Source organism: Bombus affinis, chromosome 15, assembly GCF_024516045.1.
Source record: "Bombus affinis isolate iyBomAffi1 chromosome 15, iyBomAffi1.2, whole genome shotgun sequence".
In the NCBI taxonomy this organism is placed as follows: domain Eukaryota; kingdom Metazoa; phylum Arthropoda; class Insecta; order Hymenoptera; family Apidae; genus Bombus; species Bombus affinis.
Window position 1 is genome coordinate 10,237,452 of NC_066358.1, and position 24,015 is coordinate 10,261,466.

General features: G+C 38.2%; 1 protein-coding gene across 2 annotated transcripts in view; it reads right to left on the minus strand.

Moving 5' to 3' along the window:
- Positions 1 to 24,015, minus strand: part of LOC126925103 (sushi, von Willebrand factor type A, EGF and pentraxin domain-containing protein 1) — a 49,902-nt gene that overhangs the window by 19,420 nt on the left and 6,467 nt on the right. For both annotated transcript variants that reach the window (XM_050740332.1, XM_050740331.1), the window contains exons 2-6: positions 9,640 to 9,715; positions 5,769 to 5,802; positions 2,557 to 2,638; positions 1,789 to 1,955; positions 396 to 536 (exon numbers count right to left, since the gene is read on the minus strand). In XM_050740332.1, the coding sequence (XP_050596289.1) occupies positions 396 to 536; positions 1,789 to 1,955; positions 2,557 to 2,638; positions 5,769 to 5,802; positions 9,640 to 9,711 (496 nt within the window). In that variant the 5' untranslated portion in view covers positions 9,712 to 9,715. The remainder of the gene's footprint in view (positions 1 to 395; positions 537 to 1,788; positions 1,956 to 2,556; positions 2,639 to 5,768; positions 5,803 to 9,639; positions 9,716 to 24,015) is intronic.

Genomic DNA, 24,015 nt, shown 5'->3' on the forward strand with positions numbered 1-24,015 from the left:
CGAATAATATTAACTATAAAGATGGATGGATGGAAAGAGTAGACCAGACCGCGAATGTTTGAAGATATGATAACATAAATCTAAGAAGTATAACATTCGAAAATTTAAGGAATATCTAATGCAGATGATAAGATATAAAATAAATATTTTTACGATTTCTACTTTAATTTCCGCTTTCTCAATTTATATTCAATTACGTGTATTCCACTTGTATAATTTCAAAACTGTTGCTTGCCAAGTTAAAAATTATGAATTGGCCATTTTCATCATTGCGGTAGGTCTAGTATTAAAAGTTCGAGTAAATTTCTCAATTTCTCTAAGATATTAAATTATTATATTATAAACATTCGCAGTCAGGCGATTAGGGTTGTGTGAGGTCGTGGAGAAATGATTACCTGCTGGGCAGGCGCTGGCACGGCACATGAAAGGAAGCAACGATTCGCACGTGGTCAGCTCCCACGTTTGTCGGTCATCCGTCAACGCGACGTCCACGCATTCACCTGATTGCGGATTCGGCTGCTTCGACGCCCAGAAACCTGAATACCAAAGCTGTTCAGGCCCACTGTCCTTCTCGTTCGATGGAATTTCGGGGAAACGCGAGGCGCTCGATGAAATGGCCAGGAATTTAAGAAAATTGGTCTAACTTTTGTCGTTCTTTTTAATTGGTCTTGTGATAGTTTTATTGTTTCAAGGAATTTGTTAGAGAACTTTCTATGAAAACGAAGCAAATGTTTCAATAATTCGTTGACAATTTTATAGAGCTGTATTACTTGAAATAGAGAATTTTACAATTCCTTTGGCAGTTTACCTTCCAATGTCAAATACAAATATGTGACGCGATAATTTTCGATATCCGTGGAACATCAAAAAGAAAAATCGTAGACTTTATGGAACGTAGAAATCGAAAACCGAATTTACTGGTAAGGAGCGACAGAATTTGCGTTAGATGAAGATGGTTGGAGGAACAGCTAAAGAAAAGAAAATGTTATGCAAATATATAATGCACCAGACGAGTAAATTGCAGCTTGCACCTGAGCAGACGTAAAAGCGACGGTATCTGGGCATTGTTGTGGGAAAAGTGTGTCTTCGTGTCGTATACACGATGCAGTTCCGCGTTTCCGTGACCCCGATGAAAACCGGCCTGCACGTGTGTTCGATCATTAGAAGGACGCCAATTCCAGAGCAAACTATTGTTGCCTTTGACTCGTCATATTTTCCCAGTGTGCTCTTCGATTAACACGTATGTAAATTCATATATCAAATTTCAGAATTCTTATTTTTGATACAATTAGTATTCCAAATATATATATTTAGAAATATACGCACAATATACTAGTTGTACCAAAAATATGACCGCTGTAAAATTTTGTACGTGTATTATTAATAATAATATAAAGAACTATTTATAGTATTCTGAATATATATAAGTATTAGATAGCTCACAAGTATTAGAATCTACCGTTTAATTGTATTTATTGAAAAATTCTAACAAATTTTTCCTAATTCAACGACTTATATCGTAAGGCACACGTGATACGAATTGAGTAACAGATTTATAATAAGACAATTAGAAAACATAATGGCAATGTGAAGCGTGTAATGTGTGTCAAATACCAATAGGTGTGCTGATACTTATGGCCGCCATTGGATAATGAAAAACATTTTTTGGGTTCATCTATGATCCTACGTCATAACGATCTCGTGTTCGAATAACGATGGCGCCAAGGAAGATTTAAGAGTCAGAGGTGGAGATGTCTGGAAAGTCGAGCGAAGCGTGATTTTACAAACCGGCGTATTGGGAGACGAGCATTCCAGCGGCCGACTCGAGCGTGTTGGTTCGTAAATCGTCGAGGGAGGCCAGGCCGAGCCAGTAACGATCCAAATGCCGACCGATCATGCTCGCGGACATGTTGTTCTCGCTGTACGACTCCACCACCATCAGTTCGCTGCCGTACCTGTAATCGCATCAATTCGTCCATCTCCTGCTTCGTTCTAGCGTGTAATGACGCGGTTACACAGGCATTCACCGAGTTTCCTCGCGATGCTCCGTTTTATTTTCCTTCCTCTGTTCTCATTCCTCGTTTCGCAACGTCGACGCGTACGAGTACATAAATGGACATGCATCGAGTCATTCGATAGAAGATTTCGATCGGAATCGATGATTTTCTGTGACGATCGAATCGCTTTTGTCTAATGTTTGGATCGCAGCAAGTTTGATAGAGCGTCTGACGTGTTTAGTACCGAGGATTTTCATGCATTTATTATTTATGTCAAATTTATATCGAAAGTATAGAAAATATAGAAAATTTTGAGCCAGTTTAAAGAAATCTCTACGTCAGTTCCCGATAACTGTACACGGATCGGAATTTTGTTATCTACGACGCTGTAGGTATAGAATGGATCAAATAATAATTGGTAATACGATAATTCGCAGATTCGTCTATCTTCGCGGATTACCAACGAATTTTCATCGATGCACATGAAACGTTGAATTATTAAAACCAGTAGCACCGAGAGAAACACGATGAAAAGGCTATTGACAATTGATCCACTTACCTCCTGCATAATTCCGCTGCCTTTTCCCAAGAGTGCCTGATGTTGAAGAATTTGTAACAATGTATACCTTTCAGTTCCCATCCTGTGCAAGAAAAATATCAAGTTATATTTCTCTTTACGCGATCGTGCCACATGGCATACAATAACAGAACAAAATTTGTCCTACTCCAAAATTTAGTAGAACAGTGGACGAGTTCAACCTTTTTCCCTCTGTTTTCTCTATTTATCATACTCAGAGGTATTGCTACATTCATAGTCAGTATCTAACGACCACAAATCTAAATCAAAAATATTACGTCACCATTAAACGATCAACTATTCCTATCATGGCTTCTACGATAAGCGTTCTAATATTTTCGCGAACCATTGTACCATTGTCTGATCGATTTACGAGCGAAGAGGTGAAACTTTCGGTACAGGTTCGACGCAGGAAACGCGGTTAACCGGTGACCTGTAGAGACAGGGACGGACATAACGACCTCGATCGTTTTTAATGCGATTCAGCGGTGTGTGAGCACCGAGAGTCAAAGGTAGGTCGCTGGGTAAGCGGGTAACACATTATAGAAGAGATTCGCCGAGTCGGCTGAAACGTTTCTCGTGCGCTCGTGTTGTTCACCTTTCGATTCTCGAGCATCGGATTTTTTACGAATTTGACTATTTCCGATTTTCGACAAATCCAACGAATGTTTGACTTCTTAACGCGTCGATCGTTGTTCCGTGTATCTGATAGAGTATCGCTATTACTAATTTCGTTTCGTAAAAACGAATAAATTCCATAATTAAATACTATAATTAAATATAATGAAATTTTACAACGAAGCATAATTGCGCGTACGAATAGCATGGTTGATCGAGAGATTTGAAGATATTGATTGGGATTGTCGTAGGTATTTAACGATAATTTCCGCGTCGAAGCGATTTCTCAATGGTTTCTCGATGCCAGCTTGCGTTAAACTCACAGAGAAATACTCGATGCCGGCCTTCCTTTCTTTCAAAAGGTCAAACGGCCATGTTTATACCGACCATGCGGTTCTCCTCGCGACTATTAGCATTTCTTGATTGAAACAACGCATGCAATATATTTTCCCTGATACGAACGCTCGCAAATCATCGTGGAATGTATTAAACGAAAGATCCGCGTACGTGATTGTTAACACTGTCTCCAAAAATATTGCAATCGATCTATCCCTTTTTCAATCGTTGCTTTCTCTTCTCCTCCTGTTTAACGTTCTCTTTTTTTCTCTTCCTTAAGCAATATCGTAAACAGTATCGATCCATTAGGTCCAAAGATACATATGTGACAAGGCTATGAATTTTGATAAAAAACCAATATCATAACTAATCGTCCGATAAGCAACATTTCCGAAGCGTTTGAGATGATGACGAAAGCATACGTTTAATCCCATAATCAAGCACGAGGATAATCATATTGAATCTTAAAATTAATCCTCTAGAGGAAGAAAAAATTTGACGGAACCGTATTTTCGTTCGTGCTCCTCCTTTGTTAATATTAATATCGATATTCGGTTTACTGGAATAAATTTTACACTCGTACTGTCATATAGATTCCTCTAAATAACTCAACAATTTTAATCCTGAAAGGAAAAGAAGGTCCGTATCTTCGTCACGACGATGATTTTAGGCCTTCGATAAATTTTGTTCGCATCGCGATTCAAAGATCACAGGACGAATTATTCGAGCATGGTTCCAAGGTCTTGGAGCAGGGTCAGCGAGCTGAAATAAAGTTATTTTCGAAGCTCGAGGAATTCTTGCGTCCGAAAGCGGTAGATTCGTGCTCGCCGGCACAGGTCCGGCTCGATCGAACATGAAACGTCTCGAGCTCACGCGACAGAACACGGTTAACGATCAAGTAGCTTCATACTTGTACGTGCAACCTACTTAATTGCGCTGCCAGTAACGAGGAAAAGTGGAGCAACGTTGCGAATGGCCGAACTCTTATCCTCATTGTCCCTCGCGTGATTTATTCGCCGTACGCGTCTCGCTTTCGTATTCCTCCTCAAATTTTTTTTTAAAAGAACAACCAAGTTGTGCAACGTGCAGTTCGATCGTGGAAAGATTAAGGTTTCAGGAGTAAGAAAGGAGAAAGCACAAGTATGAGAAGAGCTTCAGAGTGACCAGGCTCGGCTATTTCGAATTACGAGAACGAGAAAGATCTTGATATACGACGAGGAATAAATATTTTGATTTATTTAATTCTTTACTAAAATCATCGAAGAAAGAAATACTTTAGTTTCTATCCGAAATGATACTGCAAGTGCATCATGGTAAGTAAAGAATGTATCTGATGGAAACCATTAGCGATAGTAGAGTTTTCCAAAAAGCAGTATTAAATTCCTATGAGAGCAAGGCGAGGAAACAAGCTCGTAACTCGTTAAAAAGGGAAAACGAAAGAAGAAGATGAGGACAAGAAAGAAAGTTTGTTCGATCGAGAAATATATCTTTGTTACCTTTTTGGAAGAAAAAGGATGAATAAGAATGAAGTAAGAATTAATAGAAAAATTCTAATCCTTGTGATGTTCCGTTTAATGATTGTTATGATCGTTCAGGCGTGTGCGTTTAGAATTAAAAAGGTAATACGTAAGGACATAATCTGATATTTCAATATATCCCTGTGTTGTCTTTAGTTTCGCCTTTCTGCTTCGATTATTTCGTTAACATCGACTGTATCGTGATTATTGAGACAATAATTACACAAATTGCGCAAGTATTTGTTTTCACAGTTTGTTACTTAATAACGCAATATTTACCGACAAATTTAAGATGACACGCTACTTCGATGTTCAGAATTCTTAACATATTCGAACATTTCCGACTCAATTTTACAAAATCTGATAAAATAATGGAACGATATTAACGTTACAATTAACGTATAACAACATTTTATAATATTAAAAATAATATTAATTTATAATATAAATTACGTTGTTTTCTATTTTCACGAAGAAACATCTGTCTTCCCTTTAAAAAAAAAAAGTGAATTTCTGGTAGATTCGTGGCCACATAATAGGGACCCTATGCTTTAAAAAATTTTGAAGCACGACCTGGTCCACGAGTTTAGTAGTCTACCTGGCCAAGTATAGATCCACCAGGTGCGACCTTTTCAAGGCGACCGATAGTCTGGCCTTCAGCCAAGAATTACTTGCTTTAGAAATCGTGATAGTATCGAGAAGTATATTTTTAAAGTTACTCACCGTTCGGACAGGTGAAGACATTTGTGGTAGGAACCTGTAACAAAGAAACATAGCAACGCGTTAACGCTTTATGGCGTAGTAACTCAAAGCACTCGACCGCTTTAGCCTCCTTTCGTCCCGATAAAGCGACAGGAATTTAAAGTGAAATAAATTTTAAGCTTTCTTGTAGAAATCGTAAGTGTATTTTCTTGCACTTAGGCTTTCGATATAAAAGCGTATATGAATTTTTGATGGATGCGTGTATGAAGGTAAAAAGATTCATCAAGGTCGTTCCTCGATCTTTTAAGCATTCAATTTGTTACTAAACCATTTTGATATTGAAGTTAAGATATCTTCGATAAATTCAGTCGATCGTTTAATCTCCGAGTGGCTCGATTTTTCTTGAAATTATTTTTACTTTTATGGACAGAGTAGTTGATAAAGTATATAATGAATTCTGTAGATGTTAAGTGAGAAATTTGGAAAAAAGTGAAACGCAGCTAAAATACATCAGTCGGTAATTTTTCATTATTCCTATAAGTTTCAGCATAGCGCTAAACAAATAAATTAATGAATAAATAAATAAGTAAATAATTAAACATCCTATCGGTATATACACAGACATCTAAAATAGTTTATCTTCTTGTTATTTCTGTAACTTTATCGAACATAAACGCAACGCATAGAACTAACATTGCAACCGTAACAGTATTTAAAACCAGGAAATCTCCGCAAAATCGTCTCTTATTCACCCAATTCCCATCAATATCGATTCGATCCATCTAACGTCACACGTAACAGTATCGACGCATCCGTATCTACGCCGTACAGATTTCTCTAATAGAAAAAAGCAATATTTCACACATACCGAATCTAATGACTCGCTACAATTCCACTTCACGAATGACGAAACCCGAGGACGTTCGTGCCTGAGAACGTGGGATAAAAGTTTTGAATCGAAGCCGGAAGAGCGCGGGAAATACGAGTTACGACGTCGATTGCATAAAAGGACGAGGATGTCGCGACTATTCTACACGAAGAGGAAAGTTCTTCTTATTTGTTGGATTTCCCAAAGAGAGATATTTCCATATTTATTATATATATTGTAACTTAACAATTTAAGAGTAAAAAAAGGAGAAAAGCAGAGAAGAAAGGGGTTAATCCTTCATCCGCTTATTGGGTCGTTTTCGACTAGCAGTTTTAAGTAATTTCTCATTTTTCCCGTGCCTTTGTTTAAATTTTGTTTTGCTTAGTAGAATTAAGGCAACGCGTGGCGTTAAAAACTACTGGATGATATTTCAGAAACGTAAAAGAGTGTATAAGAAGTTTTTGGAAGTTTTTAAAACACAGAAACCTTAAAAAAAAAAAAAATTGCGTTGACTCAGACGGCCTAGTATGCGAACGATGTCAGTAAGAATAAGGTACCAGATGGAGTCTCGACTTAAAACCTAATCCATTTTTGTTTCTGCTCGGTCTAGAACACGAGCAGAAATTTCTAATTACTGAACGTTCTAAATTTTAATCAATTGGATAAACTATACGAACATAGATAAGATACGTCTAACAATTTCTGCAAACTTTAATTAACCCTACGAAATTGCAATTAATCTGGCAGACGCGAAATCTTTTTATAAATATATATAAATAGACAGATCTTAAAACTTGTCGACAAATGGAATAAATTATTAACGTGCCAAGAATTCTTGAGAAATCGAGCCGAGGTAATACACGAGACCTCTGTATATCTGTCCGCAGTAAAAGAAAATAAGGAAAATCTTACAAAGAGAAATTTCTCGTTCTTCTTATGTTTCTTCATTTCTCTCTTTTTTTCTTTTTTATCATGTGTCTAAGGCCGCATACACGTCCTAAGGATATCAGTGACCACCCAGTGAGAAGGTTCAGTGAGACAGAACGTATTTAAACTAAGTAGTACGGAGCAATATCTTTCGGAGAATCAAGCGGTTCCTGTATTTCTCTTACGCGAGTCTTTCGTTATTTAAAAGTTGTACGAGTACGCATCGAATGGCGCGGACTCGCAGCAGCGAATGGAGATAGAATAGCATTGTTATTCCACTGGAGAAAGTGAAGGAGGCCAATCTAGCGGAGGATCTGTTGGTTTTGCGCTCATCTTCGCCAGAAAGCGGCACCGTGGTTCGTACGTAGAATACGACCGTGAGTTCTCGCGAGTTTTCTTCGCGTACCAGAATATCAGTGACATAACGGTGTGCTGCATTCCTTCAAGGTGCGACGTGAGGCACTCGTGAGAGGAGAAACGGAGGCCGATGGAATTCCACGCGGCCAGCCAACGATCACTGGTATTCGACGCGTCAACGGATCTTTCCATTTTTTCTTCCTCTCATTTGTAGGATTTTGACGAAACGTTGGGTTTACTTTGGCGAATTTTATTCCTTTCTCTTTGATTTTGGTCTTTATTTCGATTATCTCACGTATAGAAATTTCTTCAACGAATAACGATCGAATTTTGCATTACAACGAGACGATAAAAGATAATAATACAGCGATGCTCGCAAGTAGATATATAGACACTTTAATCGACCTGTGTCGTGTTAAAAAATACGAACTAACGAGCTAATAATCGCAGGCAATGAATACTTGCTATTTCCATTTAGTATCGACAGATGTGTACATGCGCTATGAAATATAAGTCGATCATTTAGAATATTATCGCAGGTATGTCAAAGTTAAAAGTGTTTAGTAGTTTTCGATATCAATTCGGAAGAATCTTTTCGATCTTATCTGCACCTTCGCAAATAAACGAGCCGAAGATACTGAATTTCTCGACTAACGAAATTCATAACGCGGAAGTGCAAGGTCAGTTCGATAGAATTGAAAAATTGGCGCGAAAATCAAAGTTGTCTCGCGCAGTTGGAAATGCACGAAACGTTTTCCTGACGCGTTGACGCTTCCTATACTCAAAATGTTGCAACTGTGCACAGTTGGTAACATTGTTTGCGCTTCGGATAGGGCACACGCGTGTACACGCGGCCTGAAATTCACTTTCACCTCGCACACACACTCCACATTCAGGTCCCGAGCAAACGGCCAGCCAATGATGGCAACTCCTGTGGGGCTCGACATGCCAATTACTTCATAATCCTCGGCTCGATTTCTCAAGAATTCTACGCGAGTTGTTGTATAGTGAAACGAGGATCCTCGATGCCCTGCTGGCACACCAAGATGCTACGTTCAAACCGACAAATCTTCATTTAATCCTCGCGTGACGCCCTCGCGTTTGCGTGTGAATGAACGGTTCGAAGATTATACCTTAGACGTATCACTTTCCGAGTAACTTTTATATTACAAACTGAAAATATCGGAGGATATTGTTTTACGATAAGACCATAATTTAGCTTTTAATTTATTACGTTTCTCGATTTGATCGTTTTCTTCGAGAAACGACAGGTCTTCCTTTTTTTTTAAAACGCGGAACTGCAACTGTGATGTGCAAAAATCAAAGTGGTTCTTACCTCGATCAAAGATGATCGATTTCAAACACGATACGTTTAATTCAAATCTTTCATCTCGAATACGTCGTATACGAGGAATTTTACGATTTACGAAACGATGTTCTCGATAATTTTGAAGATACTTTTAGAATCTGATATTCACGATGGGAGCTACGATATATCCGATAAATGAAATTTCCCTCTCGTTAAATGTATAAGCGTATCGTAGTAAAGTAAATCGACAAGGATGAGATGGGCGATGAATTGAATTGTTAAAAATCACGTTGTGACTTCTCGACCCGATTTCGATCGCTCCATTATATTCGCTTCGCACGACGGAATATGTTTATACGCAAGTAAGTGTGAAACAATGTAGATCGCGATGTCATCGAAAAGCCATAGCGGAATAATAATCGAGCGCTCACCTGAGACTCCGTTAGCTGAAGATGGCACAAGAGGACGGCGACCCACACGGCCGCCAATTCTCTTATCAGCATATTCCTGTAACAGAGAAGAAAAGAGTCTCGTTTGAACAAGCTGTTCATTAGCATCGACCGTTCATTAACATCGGGGAAAAGAGAAGACGAGGGAGATGTGTTTGAGCAGTAACATGACTCGAGGACTATACGCAGACCTTGACACTTTCGAAATACAGTATTTGTATTTAAACGAGGTTGATCTCTTCGTGACACAAAAACTTTATTACAATTAGAAATTATTATGTAAATTTCTTCGTCTAAAAAACATATGGTAGAGTCTCAAGAGAATAATTAGAGAAAGTGAAACTAGTTTAATTAAATGCTCGCAAAAAGGTAATTTAACCTAGCAACAGAAATGTTCAGTCTCGATTAACAGTTAATGAAATAATTTTGTCTGTCATGGATATCTGTAATAATTCGAATTATTGATACTTATTTTTTAGAATGTATCATTTTACTTAATCTTCTGCGTTTTACGTGGCAAAGAGTGTTGTAATTTCGTAGAACGGCGAATAAAATAGACTGTGCTTTGGCACGAAGTATCCTGGCATAAAAATATCGTTTGAAAGTAAAATATCAGGTATAAGGATCAAACGAAGCTGGTCAGTGTTAAATATTTAAATACAGAGTTCAGCGAGGCTCGTCGTTCGCCTACGGAATATGCGGCACATAAAGTCGGTCTATGTATAGGATGTACGCCGGTTCCCATAAAATTCCTTACGGTTTCTGCGGCTGAATTGTGGCACAGCAGTAGCATACCCTGCCGCGTAATCGAGAAACGTGATAAATCTCCGCAGACATCGGGTTATTATTTAATGACGTTTCATTATGCCGGTCATCCTTGATTCGAACAAGGTTAACGTCGTATAGTCTAACGATAAGTGCGAGTAAATGGTGCTAGTATGGAACCAGTCTTCTTTAAGAAGTCAACAAAAAGAATCAACGAAACGTCGGTTCTAGAGAACGATGACTACGCCAGATTCCTGGTGAACCAAATAAACGAACACGATCTTTCGATAAAATAAGAATACCAAAGCAACGAAGAGGAAGACAGGGTAAAGAAATCAAAGTAACCGCATCGAAGGTTTTACCATCGACCCAAAAATCCTCACCGAAATAATTCTACAGAGCAATAACTCTGTCAGATTCCCGCCGAATGCAAACGAACGAGCGAACGAAGCGCAGCAGGAGGCCAACGACTTGGATTTCTCCGTTGAATCCGCCACGTGAACGGGTGCGTTCGTCGCGAAGGAAGACACACGCTCCTCGGTGAATCCCCTTGGGAACCGTTATACCGCCACCGATAATCGACAGAGTCGCGGAGAGGCGAAGGTGGCAGCGTTTGACTCGACTCGCTCAAGTCCGGCCAGATTTCCCGCAAGCGTAATCGTAATCTCGTGGCGTGGCCAGCCTAGACGATGCAGACTTCCTGTCGATTGCAGGTAACGGGTCTTCCGGCCCGGTCGAGCGATCACAACGTTCATTCAGCGCGTACACAATCACAGAAATATTCGTACGCTTCCAATGGCCGAACGCGATTGACAGTTTTCTACGTTAGAAATTTCAAAATTGTTATCGATGCTGACGTATGTTGGAATAATTAAGTTTGGCTAACATCCGATACTAATATTATCATATTGTATTCACTATTATTATATGTATACTATATATATATATCTTTATGCGTGTATATGTAAAACGAGCATCGTTAAAATGCCGAGTCAATCGAGGAATTCTAACAGAGTAAATATATTTGACGCGCGAGAATCGACGATTAGAGGAACGACCTAATTATGCGTTTGAAGAGTGGGAATCGAGGTAGCAGCTGGTTCCTTTCGCAATGGGTACCGTTACCGTTATCGAGTGCTCTCTGCCATTGCATTGTCCGCTTCTCTTTGATTAATTCCTTTGAGACGGACGTTGATGTTCTCGGGAGTCGTATTTTTTCACTGGATCGATGCGGAGTGTTTGTTTCTTGGGTTTAGGATCGGATACAGGGTTTCGTTATCTCGTACAGCGGCTACGAAAGATATTTGCACCCCATTTTATTTATTTCATATTAATTACTACGAAATGAAATTTTGTTCCGCATTAAATATGCAAAATTTCCCAAATAAAGAAATTACTTGCTCGCACGTAGAAAGTTACCAAATAAAGAAATGACTGTATCCGAAAGAAACGAAGAACACTCTTCTTAAATTATTATACTCGTGTATACACTACACATACCCAACTAGAAACTCTCAAAAATTCGTGAAAGCACGTTAATTTACCTTCGTCACTGTCTTTTCTATTTGCCTACGGTATTAATGCTCTCGTCCTCCCATTCAAAATTCTCATCCTCTAAATTGAGAATAAAACGCTTCCCAAGAAGAGAAGAATTCTTTGTCGATTTCCAAGTATTTAGCATGGCGAATATTGGGAAGAAAAGAAGAAAGTAGACTGTAAACTCACTCTTACTTGAAGCCAAACCGAAAAAAGGAAACTAGGAAATAGTCGTCGAGAAGGAGCTAATTAGTAGCTCGCAGAAAAAACATTTTGTCTTCTTATTTGAAGCGAGTCGTTAACATGTACGACTGACATAGTAAACTAAAATTAATACGAACCATTAAAATTAACTAAATACATCCCTTAGACGTCATTGCAAATCAAATCGTAGATCGTAGATCGTGGATTTGTTTCTTACAATTTTATGATTCATCGAATAGGATGATAATCGGATAATATGTAATTTACAAAAGCGTTAATATCCGAACTTTATAAATACTGACATTGGTACTTATCGCACCGAGTCACGATCTAATTGAGTTTTACTACAATTTAATATCGCCAATTAACGCTCTTATCAAACACTTTATCGGCGAAAGTTTTGAGAACGGCGTGTTGCACAAGTTGCTCGTTCTCGAGGTAGCTCGGAGAGCAACAGGAGCGCCAATTGCACGTGCACCGCGCACGCACGCACGGTTCGCGCGACGAGTTGCGGCTAATTGCAGACCCACGGCTGACGTAACTGCCCGCGAGCTCGTGGGAAGCGAGTCGCACACCTACGAGCTCGTGAAAACCCACCGGGTGGTTCGCGAAAGTTTATTATTTTGCCGGCAGCAGTTCATCGCTGCGTTGTAGATGCGCTTTTATGCAACGCCCCATTGTTCGTCACGATGATTGCGCCGAAGAAACGCCTAATAGGACGACCATAGTTGTCTGCGACGGAATTTGTTAATCTCGCAGGTTTCTAGAGCGAAGTGAGTTAAGTTTGGTGCAACGAGTTTTGTGCTCTTTCAGGTTGAGGGCGATTATGGCTTCTTTGGGAATCATCGGAGGATAGTTTCGCAATTGAGAATCGTGCTGTGTATCGGTTAAGAGGATACGAATTCGAACGTAATGTTTACCCCTCGATACAATTACCTAGCTTATACGACTTGATAAAAAATACTATGTAAAAAGTATTGCCAGAGGAACTCTAACCGCGAAGGTTGAACAGAAGGTTGTTTTGAAAGAAACTCGAAGCTCGGTATGTTGATGTTGATTGTGGTAGACACAGCGACCCGAAAAATTGATCGCGCGTACTCGGATTTTAAACGAAGTTATCCTTACAACGAGACAAACTAACAAGGATAGGACTCGAACACTCGAATTATCGATCGTATCATTTATCGCAGCTTTCGCGTCAGGCTGAACTAAAAATGAGAAATGTAAACGGCCCCGAAACTGAAGGGAAACCTGATACGCAGCAGACTAAATCACCGTCATTTTTCCAACAGCACCGGTTGACTTATACAGGTAACGCGTTAATGGGAGATCGGCGACTTGACATGCGATCAATTTTTCGAGTCACTCTATATATATATATAATATTGCAGGAAAGGGAAGGAGCACCGATGATCAATCTGCACGAACTCTGCTCTTGATAAGGGTGTTAACTAGCGATAAGACTGCTAGAGGTTGCTCGTAGAAAGTCTCGCGAAAACAAGTTGATCGAGTGCATAATTCGACATTAATCGAGCTCGACGGGTAAAGTACAGGTAAAGTGTACGATGATGCAACAAAAGTTTGAATGGTAAATGATGCAAGAGCGAGAAGATTGAGTATGAGAAATACCTGAAAACGCCGAAACTTAACCATCGCTAATTATGAGCACGAAAAGATTTTAATGTACGTATGATAAGGAGAAAATATTTTGGTTTAATTGCCTATTAAAATCATACAAAATCTCTTTCGCTAATTTTATCGATTCAAAATGATATTAAAAAGATCATCGTGATAACTAAGGAATATATGCGACGACAACCATCCCACGTCAATAGAAACGATAATAAGAATGTTCTTTCGAAGATTTTTACGCAAGCGCGACGTTTGAATGCTTTTGATTCATAAAAAAACGTAGACGTATAGAGACATTTAGTGCGATTAGCATTGTTCGTGGAAAATTTAGAGATATCTCTTGGATGCACTTGCTAAGAAATTGTAGTTTTTAGAGTAGAAAAAGAGAATACTATAGACGCGTGTTGCAAGTTGCCTTCACGCAGCAATTAGAGTATATCAAATTAGGAAGGCGTTCCTCTTCGCGTTGTTGCTACGGGGTATTTGCGTTTCTTTCGGCACGGAGCCCTCGATTTACGATGCAGCTCGTTCAATCTTTATCAATTTGAACGAAACTTATTGAAACCATAAATCAAATGGCGAAAGGTAGTTTAGTCTCTGTGTTTATTTCAAGATGGACTGAACGACAATTTCATAAACTAGACAAATTCCTAGACTAAATTCTAAATCTGGTAAAAAATTCTGAATCCGAAACAAAAGAAGGTATAGGCTAAGGCAAAAGCCTAGAGGACAAAGAAACATAGTTTATAGAAACGATAGAAAAACTAGGAAGACTAATAAAAGGCCAAAAAATAAACAGACAATTACGAAAATCAATCAGAACCAGGAAACTGAAAAAACGTAAAAGAACGAAGTAAATCATTGCACCTAATCGTTCGTAAAAGTGGGAGTTTCGATATATTTCCTTTAGTCCCGGCTAAATCCAAACAAACTTTTACGATAAATACGTCAGAGATAAAATTATACGAACGACGATTCTAAAAATTTCAATTATAACATCGTCGTGTAATTATATGTATCTACTTTCGAGGTATTTGTGGTGGAATTCCTGTTTGTTTTCGATGTAATTAAATATAAAAATTATGAAGCCACCCAGATTGAAAAAAAGAGAAGGTAATATAAATATAATTAGATAAAAGAAAGTTTAAAATCGTTAAACTGCGTGAATTAGTTACTTCTGCGCTAAACATTTTTATCGCATTGGTAGCAGTCATCTATTCCGGGGTATATATTACATTTTAATCGTTCTTCTCGTCAAATATAATTTCATTTTATAATGTTATGGCGTTTCTTTTTTCTTGCATTATAAATTTCCTATTTTTCCGTTCATTTTAAAAATGTCAGAAATTTTATTTTATCGTTTAACCGCTTCGCATCTGCGGACCACATATCTCGCGACACGACATTGTTCGTGCGTCTATCTTTCTGTAATTACAACTCTCGCCCTAATAAACATACACGCGGTATATCTCGTCCGTGATATCGTACGAGCAACATTGCGTCGCAAGATACCTCGTCTCCGATAACGGAGCGAAGAATATTCCAACAATGAAACACTTTGGCTTGGGGTTTCTTGAAACGGATTAGAACAACGTAAAGAAGTGCCCAGGGCAAAACAGACAAATGGAGGGAAATCGCGATATACGGCTGTAGGTCAATACTAGAAAGTATTCGAATTTCCTGGTTTACCAGCACGAAACGGCGCGTGTAAAAAGCGAGCAACCGCTGCCAGACACGATTCCACCAGCCTTTGGCGTGAAACCACGCACGATTTCGTGCAAGTCGTTATTTCCTTGGATCGCATAATACGATTTATAAGTCGACCCAAGACCATGTAAGATACTAATAAAATAACACGAATGATACTTTATTGGAAACTATAATAGAACAGGTGTTAGAAGGATGAGCGCCATTTTGGTGATAATTTGGTCGATAAAATTGATAAGGACAATGTACGATTGCTCGTTTTAGGAATTGCAAAAATAATTCATTCTTGAATTATGGTTCAGAAAAAGAAATTTTCGAAAATGGAGTTGTCTGGGAGTTAAGGCATTGCATGTATAACGTTTAAGTAGTCTTTATAGTTATGGTATATATAAATTTATAATTAAAGATAAATGCATTTTGATGTTGTTAAAACTAAGAAAATGTGGAACATAAAGAAAATGATGAAAACCAGCGAAACAAATTGGCATATGTTTGGATAATTTAGTGTCGTGAAATACGCGGCACTACAAATCCGACAAGAAGCAACTGAAAAGTCAATACTCAAATAAGTATACACCTGAGACTCTTTTTACACTTTACAAGTTCTTACACGATTCACATTTGCACGGTCTCTTTTACACGGATTTTAACACGTGTTAAACCAACTATAGGTACTTCTGGCTTTGTAAAAATTAATAATAACGAAAAAATGTGCGACAGCGTGTAAAATGAGTCTCAGAACTGTAATTGACAAGTCGATCCTCAAGATCACAAAGATTCTATTCACCGATTATTGCCAAAGTATCTCGAGGAAACTAATTCCTTCGAATAGTTACCCAGCTCGTCGATCGAAGTACCGTTCTAGAAAATCTTTCGCTTATTCGCCCGAGATTGCCGTTCATTAGAGTAAAACGTCGAGACGATAGTTCTCGATGCGTTTACCGATCGCAAGGCACTCGTATCTACATCCTGCGGGGAACTTATCTCTCCACGTTTGCCGACACCATGCCAAATAACGGTTTCGACGTAACCAGGAAGTAGTGGTAAAACGGTAATTACGATGATACTGGAAACATACTTTCTAACTGGACCCCCGGCGATATAGTTTTAACAGCTGTTACATCGGCATAAATTAGCCGGGCTTGAGGCTTGCATTTACAGCTGTGCATCGTATTTAATCGGTTTAGAAAATCAAAATATCGTGTACTCATTTTTGTCCAATTTTTGTTCAATTGCTCGCGCAGTTCCGCGTGATTTCGCAACGTGACCGATCTTATTTCGATACGTATCTTATATTTCGGGTGGTAATTTTATGGCAAATAGAACAGGCTATTATTAGCGATACACACGGGTTTGTAAGGTAATGTAAGGTTTTCTTTAAATTGGTTATGAAAAAAATCGTGAATACATGGCAATGGTTTAAACAAGGAAATCGGTTATTGTTATCGAAGGCAATTTTGTTACATAATTTCCTTTCTATGGAGTTATTTCTTTATAGGATATCCATTATTAAAATGACCATTATCTCTACAATTTCTTATACTTTTAATCTATTATAACGATTTACCTAAAATCTATCTTGATGAAAATCATAACGAAGGATCTTAAATTATGTTAAATTTCTTCCTTATAGGAAATAAAATATCAAAAATCTTCCGAAAAGGATGTTAAATAGCGGATCTCTAACGTGTGAACGAAATACCTTTTATGTAAAATTATCCGCGTCTATAAAATCGATGAAAAGGACCTTTAAGTCAAAAACGTTTGGCGAAAGAAAATTTCCAAATTAAAAATCTTCGTATGTTTCTAATCTTCTTATCTGTTAAAGTATTTAAAACGCATAGTTGACATAAAAATGTCGTCGAACTCTACGAACACGATTGTCACGAGACGCAGTACCGGTTGGTATTGTTCAGCGACCACTTCCGTCGCCTTAGATGGACTTTCGCCGCGACTTCCGCCCCTGAACGAAATTGGTAATCGATACCAGAAGGTTTCACGATTCGAAGCACGGAGACGCTGACCTTCGCAGCAGGTTTTACGTAACCTCTTACGGATAATGGTAGATATTCCTGCGAATTCCTAATTGAATTATTTATAAAACGACGTTTGATGTTGTCAATCTGCATTCAGCTCTAAGTACAAGACTCGTTTGGATTCCTTTACCTCTTCGCGATTCTTTTTTTTTTCAACGAATATTCTGCTTTACTTTCGAACGACGATATTATTTGTTTTATACTTTTGATTGACAGCCTGTTTAAGTAATTTTTGCATCCAAGGAAGAGTATCGTTTTCCTTGTCCTTTCATTTAATAGTTCTTCTGCACTGAAACATCGGATAATAATTCGTTAGCGATCAAAAAGCAAATTTTTAATCAAACAGAAACACCGTTCTAATTATTTTTTCTTCTAAGAATTTCTAATATCATAACTAGGACATCTATCTTTCTCAGTAGATACTCTTTTTTATTTTCCCTAATATATAACTGCTACCTTTCGCAATTCTACAAATTTTTATGCACAAAATAGGAAACAGAATGTATCAGAGATACATAACATAAAATGAGACAATTCACTTGCATTCATAGTAGTCTTTTATTTTCCTTCGTTTCCTCTAATAAATTTCTCTCCGATAATTATAGAAATTTTCCATACATAAAGAAGAAAATACGTCTTAATAAACATACAATGAAACATTTCACTGCAACTATATCTGTTCTACTACATAAACAATTTTAAATATTCTGCCATTATTCGAACTTTTTCTTTTCTTCTTGCTTCTTTTATCTACCTTTCCTCGCAACAAATTGCACTCCTATCGTTATATAAATAATTTCTTTTCTCCGGACCAGTAATCGCGCAGTTCTTGCTTTGCGTCGCTCGAACGACGTTAACGTATTAACGTTAAACGCATTCGAAGCGTTTAAACACCGTAGAAACCTAAAGCTGTTAGGAAGTGAATTTAGCGTCCCGTTCGTACAACGGTGAATGGGTTTTAATTTCATTCTCCCATGGGTGAACGAGCAACCGACAAAAGGAAGACATTCGTTCACTTTCGTTGCGGATATTGGCGAACTTGATCAACGTCCGCTTGCGTATCGATATCGTAGCTTACCGCGGATTACATCAAATAACGTCTACGATAATATCCAGTAACGTTATTTCTACGTACAATTATCATTCTAACGTGTTCTCTAAACTTTCACTCTACACAAGTTCTTTACTTATTAATGGGAAAATAAATTTGTTGATGTTTTCTTTGTGCGGAGATTCTATACTTGCATTTATTTTGGTTGGTGAAAATTCTCGTCCAAGTACTAGACTGATTCACTGTGCACATCATATAGGTACGTTATACGCGTATTTCAAATTGCCTCTTATGGGCACAAACTTCTAGTTAGGCTTCTAGTTTTACGTTAATCCTAATATTCTATAAATATTATATATAAATATAATATATATCGATCCATTGTTTATTATGAACTAGTTGTAGAATTACTAATACAAAACATACTATATACTGCGTTCGCTTATTTACGTTAATCCCGCGTTAATATCGCTAATCTATCTGCGAACTATAAAAAAATTACCTCAGCAACTCACATCGATGTTAAAGATGTACTAAAATTATATCCTACGATAAAAGTGGAAAGATTCCAGGATAACTGATCCTTAAATTGCAAATCTCCGAAAAAGTCGTAGAAAAATGACTTGATCGATCTAAATTAATATTGAGAACGTATCGATATCAAGTCCTACGATAAATAACCTACTAATCCCATAGGCTATGAATTCCCAAAGACCTACATAAATATTCCAGCGCATTTCATCCTATAGCAGAACGCACTCGGTAGACTGTTATAATTAAAACGCGTAATTGTGAGAGAGCACTCTTGTTTCAGAGAGCGCATTGCCTCGTAATATGCAAATGGAAACTGCAATCAGTCGGCCATTTGTACAGTTCATTGCGAGTCGTTCGCGGTTCTTTCGATGAATGGGCCGACACGTGACCTAATTACCTTACGCGTTATTACCATGTGCATCATAAACGAAGCACGCGTGTCCTTTCGTGGATCACCGGCAAGATCCTTCTCGCGTAAGAGGATGTGATCTAATTTCCGGTCATCATCGATGCGCTCGTGATCGCGTTGTCCGACTTGTTACGTCCCACGGCTAACGGGAATACGGTCGACTGGCATGATTAATAAAAACGCGCTCGCGCGCGCCAGCGTTTAATAATACATCGCGAGGCTAACGTTCGGGCAATTAGAATACCATCGTCTTTTATCAACGACTAGCGGAAACTAGAGCCGAATTGTTCGATTTCACAATGAGTTTCAGCGTTCTTTAGACTTACAGCTAGTTAGAACGTTCTTGAACGCAGCGGTTCACCAAAGTATCTGGTCTCTTATCGTAGATGACTCGTTTTAATTGGAAAAAGCGTTTCAAACGAAACTTAATTTGCCTCGGGGTGGACATCTTGTGACGGTGACAGTTCTTACATACTCGATGGCTTCGAAATTTCAAGGATTTTCTTTGCTCTTTTTAAACGAAACTATACATTTTTTATACACCAGTCGATGCACTTCTTAATTCTGTAGAAAATAACGCGATTCGTATACTATTTACCGTAGGAAATGCACGAACCGAGAGTTTGTTATATTCGTTCTTGCAAACAACAAACAATAATAACAATGATATAATATATTCTCGAACAATAGACGAACGTCTCAAAAAGGAACATGTTATACATTCGTAAATAAGCTTTTCACTAATAATTCAAAATTCAGCAAACGAAGACACCATGACAATCTGACGGATGAACAGGAAGTGAGAAGTCAAAACCGAGCATCGATTGCGAATTCAAGGAGCAGCGTCGCCGTATTCATCGGTTGGTTGGTCGAAATTGCTTTTAACAAGAAAGTTTCGCGTGAGCGGCGAGGGCAACGCGAAATTAAACGCACGCACGTAAAAACAGCCGGCTTCATAGTGTGCAACGCGTGTATAGCGAAGATAGGGTTAAGAAGAGGGCCCCCTCGTAACAAAGCCGGCTCTCCAACTTCCTTTAGCCGTGTTATTCCCACAAGAAAACCTGAAACGTACACCTACTACGAAAAGCTGAATCCTTGCGATGCGTTCAACGTCTGACACGCGCAAATTTCGTTCGTCTTCTCATCGTCGATCGGTTTTTATTTTAAACGGAACATTGTATAATTCGTGGCATACATCGTGCGCATCTTGATTTAATAAAACGGTATAGAACGATTCATTTGGAAATCGAAGACTCGTAAAAACGAAAGACTATGGTATCTTTTGCAATGGAAGATTAACGGATCGACCAATCTTTCTTTTCTCACGATTTATTTCAAGATAGCGTCGTTCAAATCTTCTCTGTCCGAAGCTTTGTTTCACGAAATCCTTAGAACGGACGAACGAACGAACGATTTAGCGTATCTCTTTCTTAATTCAACTATTTCTTTTCCCTAAAGTTGATTTCTGCAAAAATTCTCGAATGCGATTTCAATCTTTATCATAACTCGAATTATTTTAGAATAACTTCACGTCGAGGAATTATTTCAAATCTTCTGCAAAAATTGTTCTCAAAACTCAAGAATTCTCTTTTTTAAAATCATCGCCGTAGAATTCCAGCTTTCGAAAAAACTTTCAAATCTTAAACTCTCTACGTACGATTCCTCGACTGAACTCGTCACACCAATTCCAAATGCAAAGTAACTATCGACGATGAGGAGAGAGGATCGAGAGGCCAGCATCGAACGAGCAAAGACGCAACGTTCTTCGAGCCTCTTTCGTCATCCAGAGGCAAGAATTATTGAGCAAGCGCATTCCTAGTTCCTCCAGCCTTCTAACGTAAAACCTATCCAGTAACGACAGACCAGCAACAGGTGAATTTCCCACTCGGTTATATCGAAACCAGGTATCGACACGTGTTTCATTCGATCCTCTCGAAGAATTGCATGGTTAAATAGACAATTACGATTCGATGGTGGTCAGATTAATTCTGAAGCTGAATTCCACAACGTAATTATCGACTCTAGCAACGTTCTCTACCGGTTGCTCGATTTTGCTTTTGCTACGTATATATGCGCGTCGACTGGCTCTACCGTTAACGTCGTTAATATTCAACTCATTAGTAGGATGAGCTCGGCGAGCGTGATTATTGTCGAGTTAGTAACGAACGAGGAGCGACGATCATCGGGAAGGACACCATTAGATACCTTTATATATGTATTATACGCAACAGAGATAGCTGTTACGATTAAAGTGTATTTTTATGCATTTATGGGAAAGCTGAAAGTGAAAAAGTGTGCCTAATAATAAGGAGAATAAAGGTACACGTAAAATGTACATAATAAGCAAGAATATTGAAAATACCCAAAGTATAATGCTCTGTATAATGCGTAACAGAGTAAACCATTTTTCCCAGGATCCATTTTTTTAATTATATTCATATAGATGTATATTTGCGATCTAATCGCGATTATATTATTGGCAGAATTCGAAATCGATCTGGTAACGTATATAGAAACCACGAGACATTTACCATAAACATATGGGCGCGTTAGAGTTTCAATCGCAACATGTCTTATACGACACATACGATATATACCGTAGCTACGAAAGGTAATTGCACGTCGTTCTATTTATTACGAAATTTACATGCTAATTAGTAAAATTCAAGTATTATACGTTAAATTTGATACTTTCGTATAACTACGAAAATGAAAGAATGTTGAAGCTGACAAGAAAAAAAAAAAACGGTTTATTGGAAAATAAGGGTTAATGCAAATACCTCCTGTGGCCATTATACGCGAAAGCATTTTACGGTATAAATGTTCCTGATCGACTGTATATCATGGAAAATACCTTGCAGCGATATTTTATACACGAACCATCAAGGTTAGTGGTTATTATGATTCGAGAATAGATAACGTCACGTTGCTGGTTACAGCAACGAGCACGTTCGTCGTAACAGGGAAATTTGCTTACTGCTCGTTTAAAATGTCGAGAAGACACGTATAAATGTGTAATAAATGTATAAGAGGAACGCCTTAGTGAATGCCAAGCGTATTGTATGGGGTGTGTCGGTGTTGTGCCGCGATGCGGTCTGACCACATTGCAATATTATCTTGCAATGATATTTCGTAACTCTGGCTTTTGAGTTTCCGTTTCTAACGTGGTTCGAGCGAAACTTTTCTCTCTGAATACCTGTTTTCCTTGATAATTACGTGAAACCATTCGTAACCAAGGCATAAGGCAATTTAATTCGTTTCAGTCAAACACATGTTCCATGCTTTTATGATTAAACATCGTGTTCGGTCGAATTTGTGGCGTTTCCGTCGAATTTATCAAGTTCAAATTTTTCTTCGTCGTTAATTCTAAAGCTTGTTATTACACCACGAGTTTGAATTTTATTTTGTTACATCTCGATGTGATTCGATTATTTTCAATTTTCATCGCGGCCCCCAAAGAAAATTTGACAACAACGAAGCAAAGTGCATGAAAAGTTCATCTAACAGAACAGGCAATCGATTTCGCCGATTTCTTGCCAATCGACCGACATACTTGAAATATCCGGGATACAGCTTTCTTGTCGGTTCATGGAGCGGACACGGCTCGCGAATTTACGACACTGTGCTCAGTGTGCGGTGCAGTTAGTCCTGATAGATAGCCTGAATAGCGCTTCGGTAGCGCGCAGGGCGTGGTCATAGTTACTTGGTTCCATGGAACAGCTATATCCACGTTCCAACGTGTTGGAAAATGTTTAACGATCGGTCGCAAAATTGTTGCAACGAGAAAGCAACGTCGATATCGCGTGGTGGGAAGTACTTCGATTTTTGGCTTTCTTCTTTTCTCTCGCCACTAAATACCTACATACCAGTGGGACTTAACTTTTTGGTTGTGAGATATTTGAAAGTATCGTTTAATAAGTACGTACGTACGAAGTAGTTCGTGAAAGTATTTAAATATTCGATGAATACGAATGATCTCATCGGATATTTGTTAAAAGCATACCTACACTCTGCAAAGATTACCAATGTATTTGATTGATTATTTACTCATCGTATTTATTCATTGCACACGTCGTATACTAAACCACAGTTTGTATGCGACCATCTCTAACTTTGCATGGTAAGTGAGCAAGTAATTTAGCGAATGGTTCCATGTGACATAATATTTTACGAGTACAGTGAATGTTAAGATGTAATGCAGGAATTTTTTTTATTTTATATTCTATGGCAAATGGTCCACTTTCGGCTAGAATTCATCTATTTGAAATCATTATGCAATATGCAGGTACTTTGAAGAGAAATTTATCTGAATAGCGATTTAAATTCATTAGTTACAACGAGGATAAAAACGTATGATATGCTGCCTGGAAGATATCTTGATGTCTTGTAACCCTGAGATCTTCGATATCTTTCACTTGTAAGAACGTCATTGTTAAAATATTACAGCTTCTGTACTTTGTACATGTTACTTTTATAAAGAATTT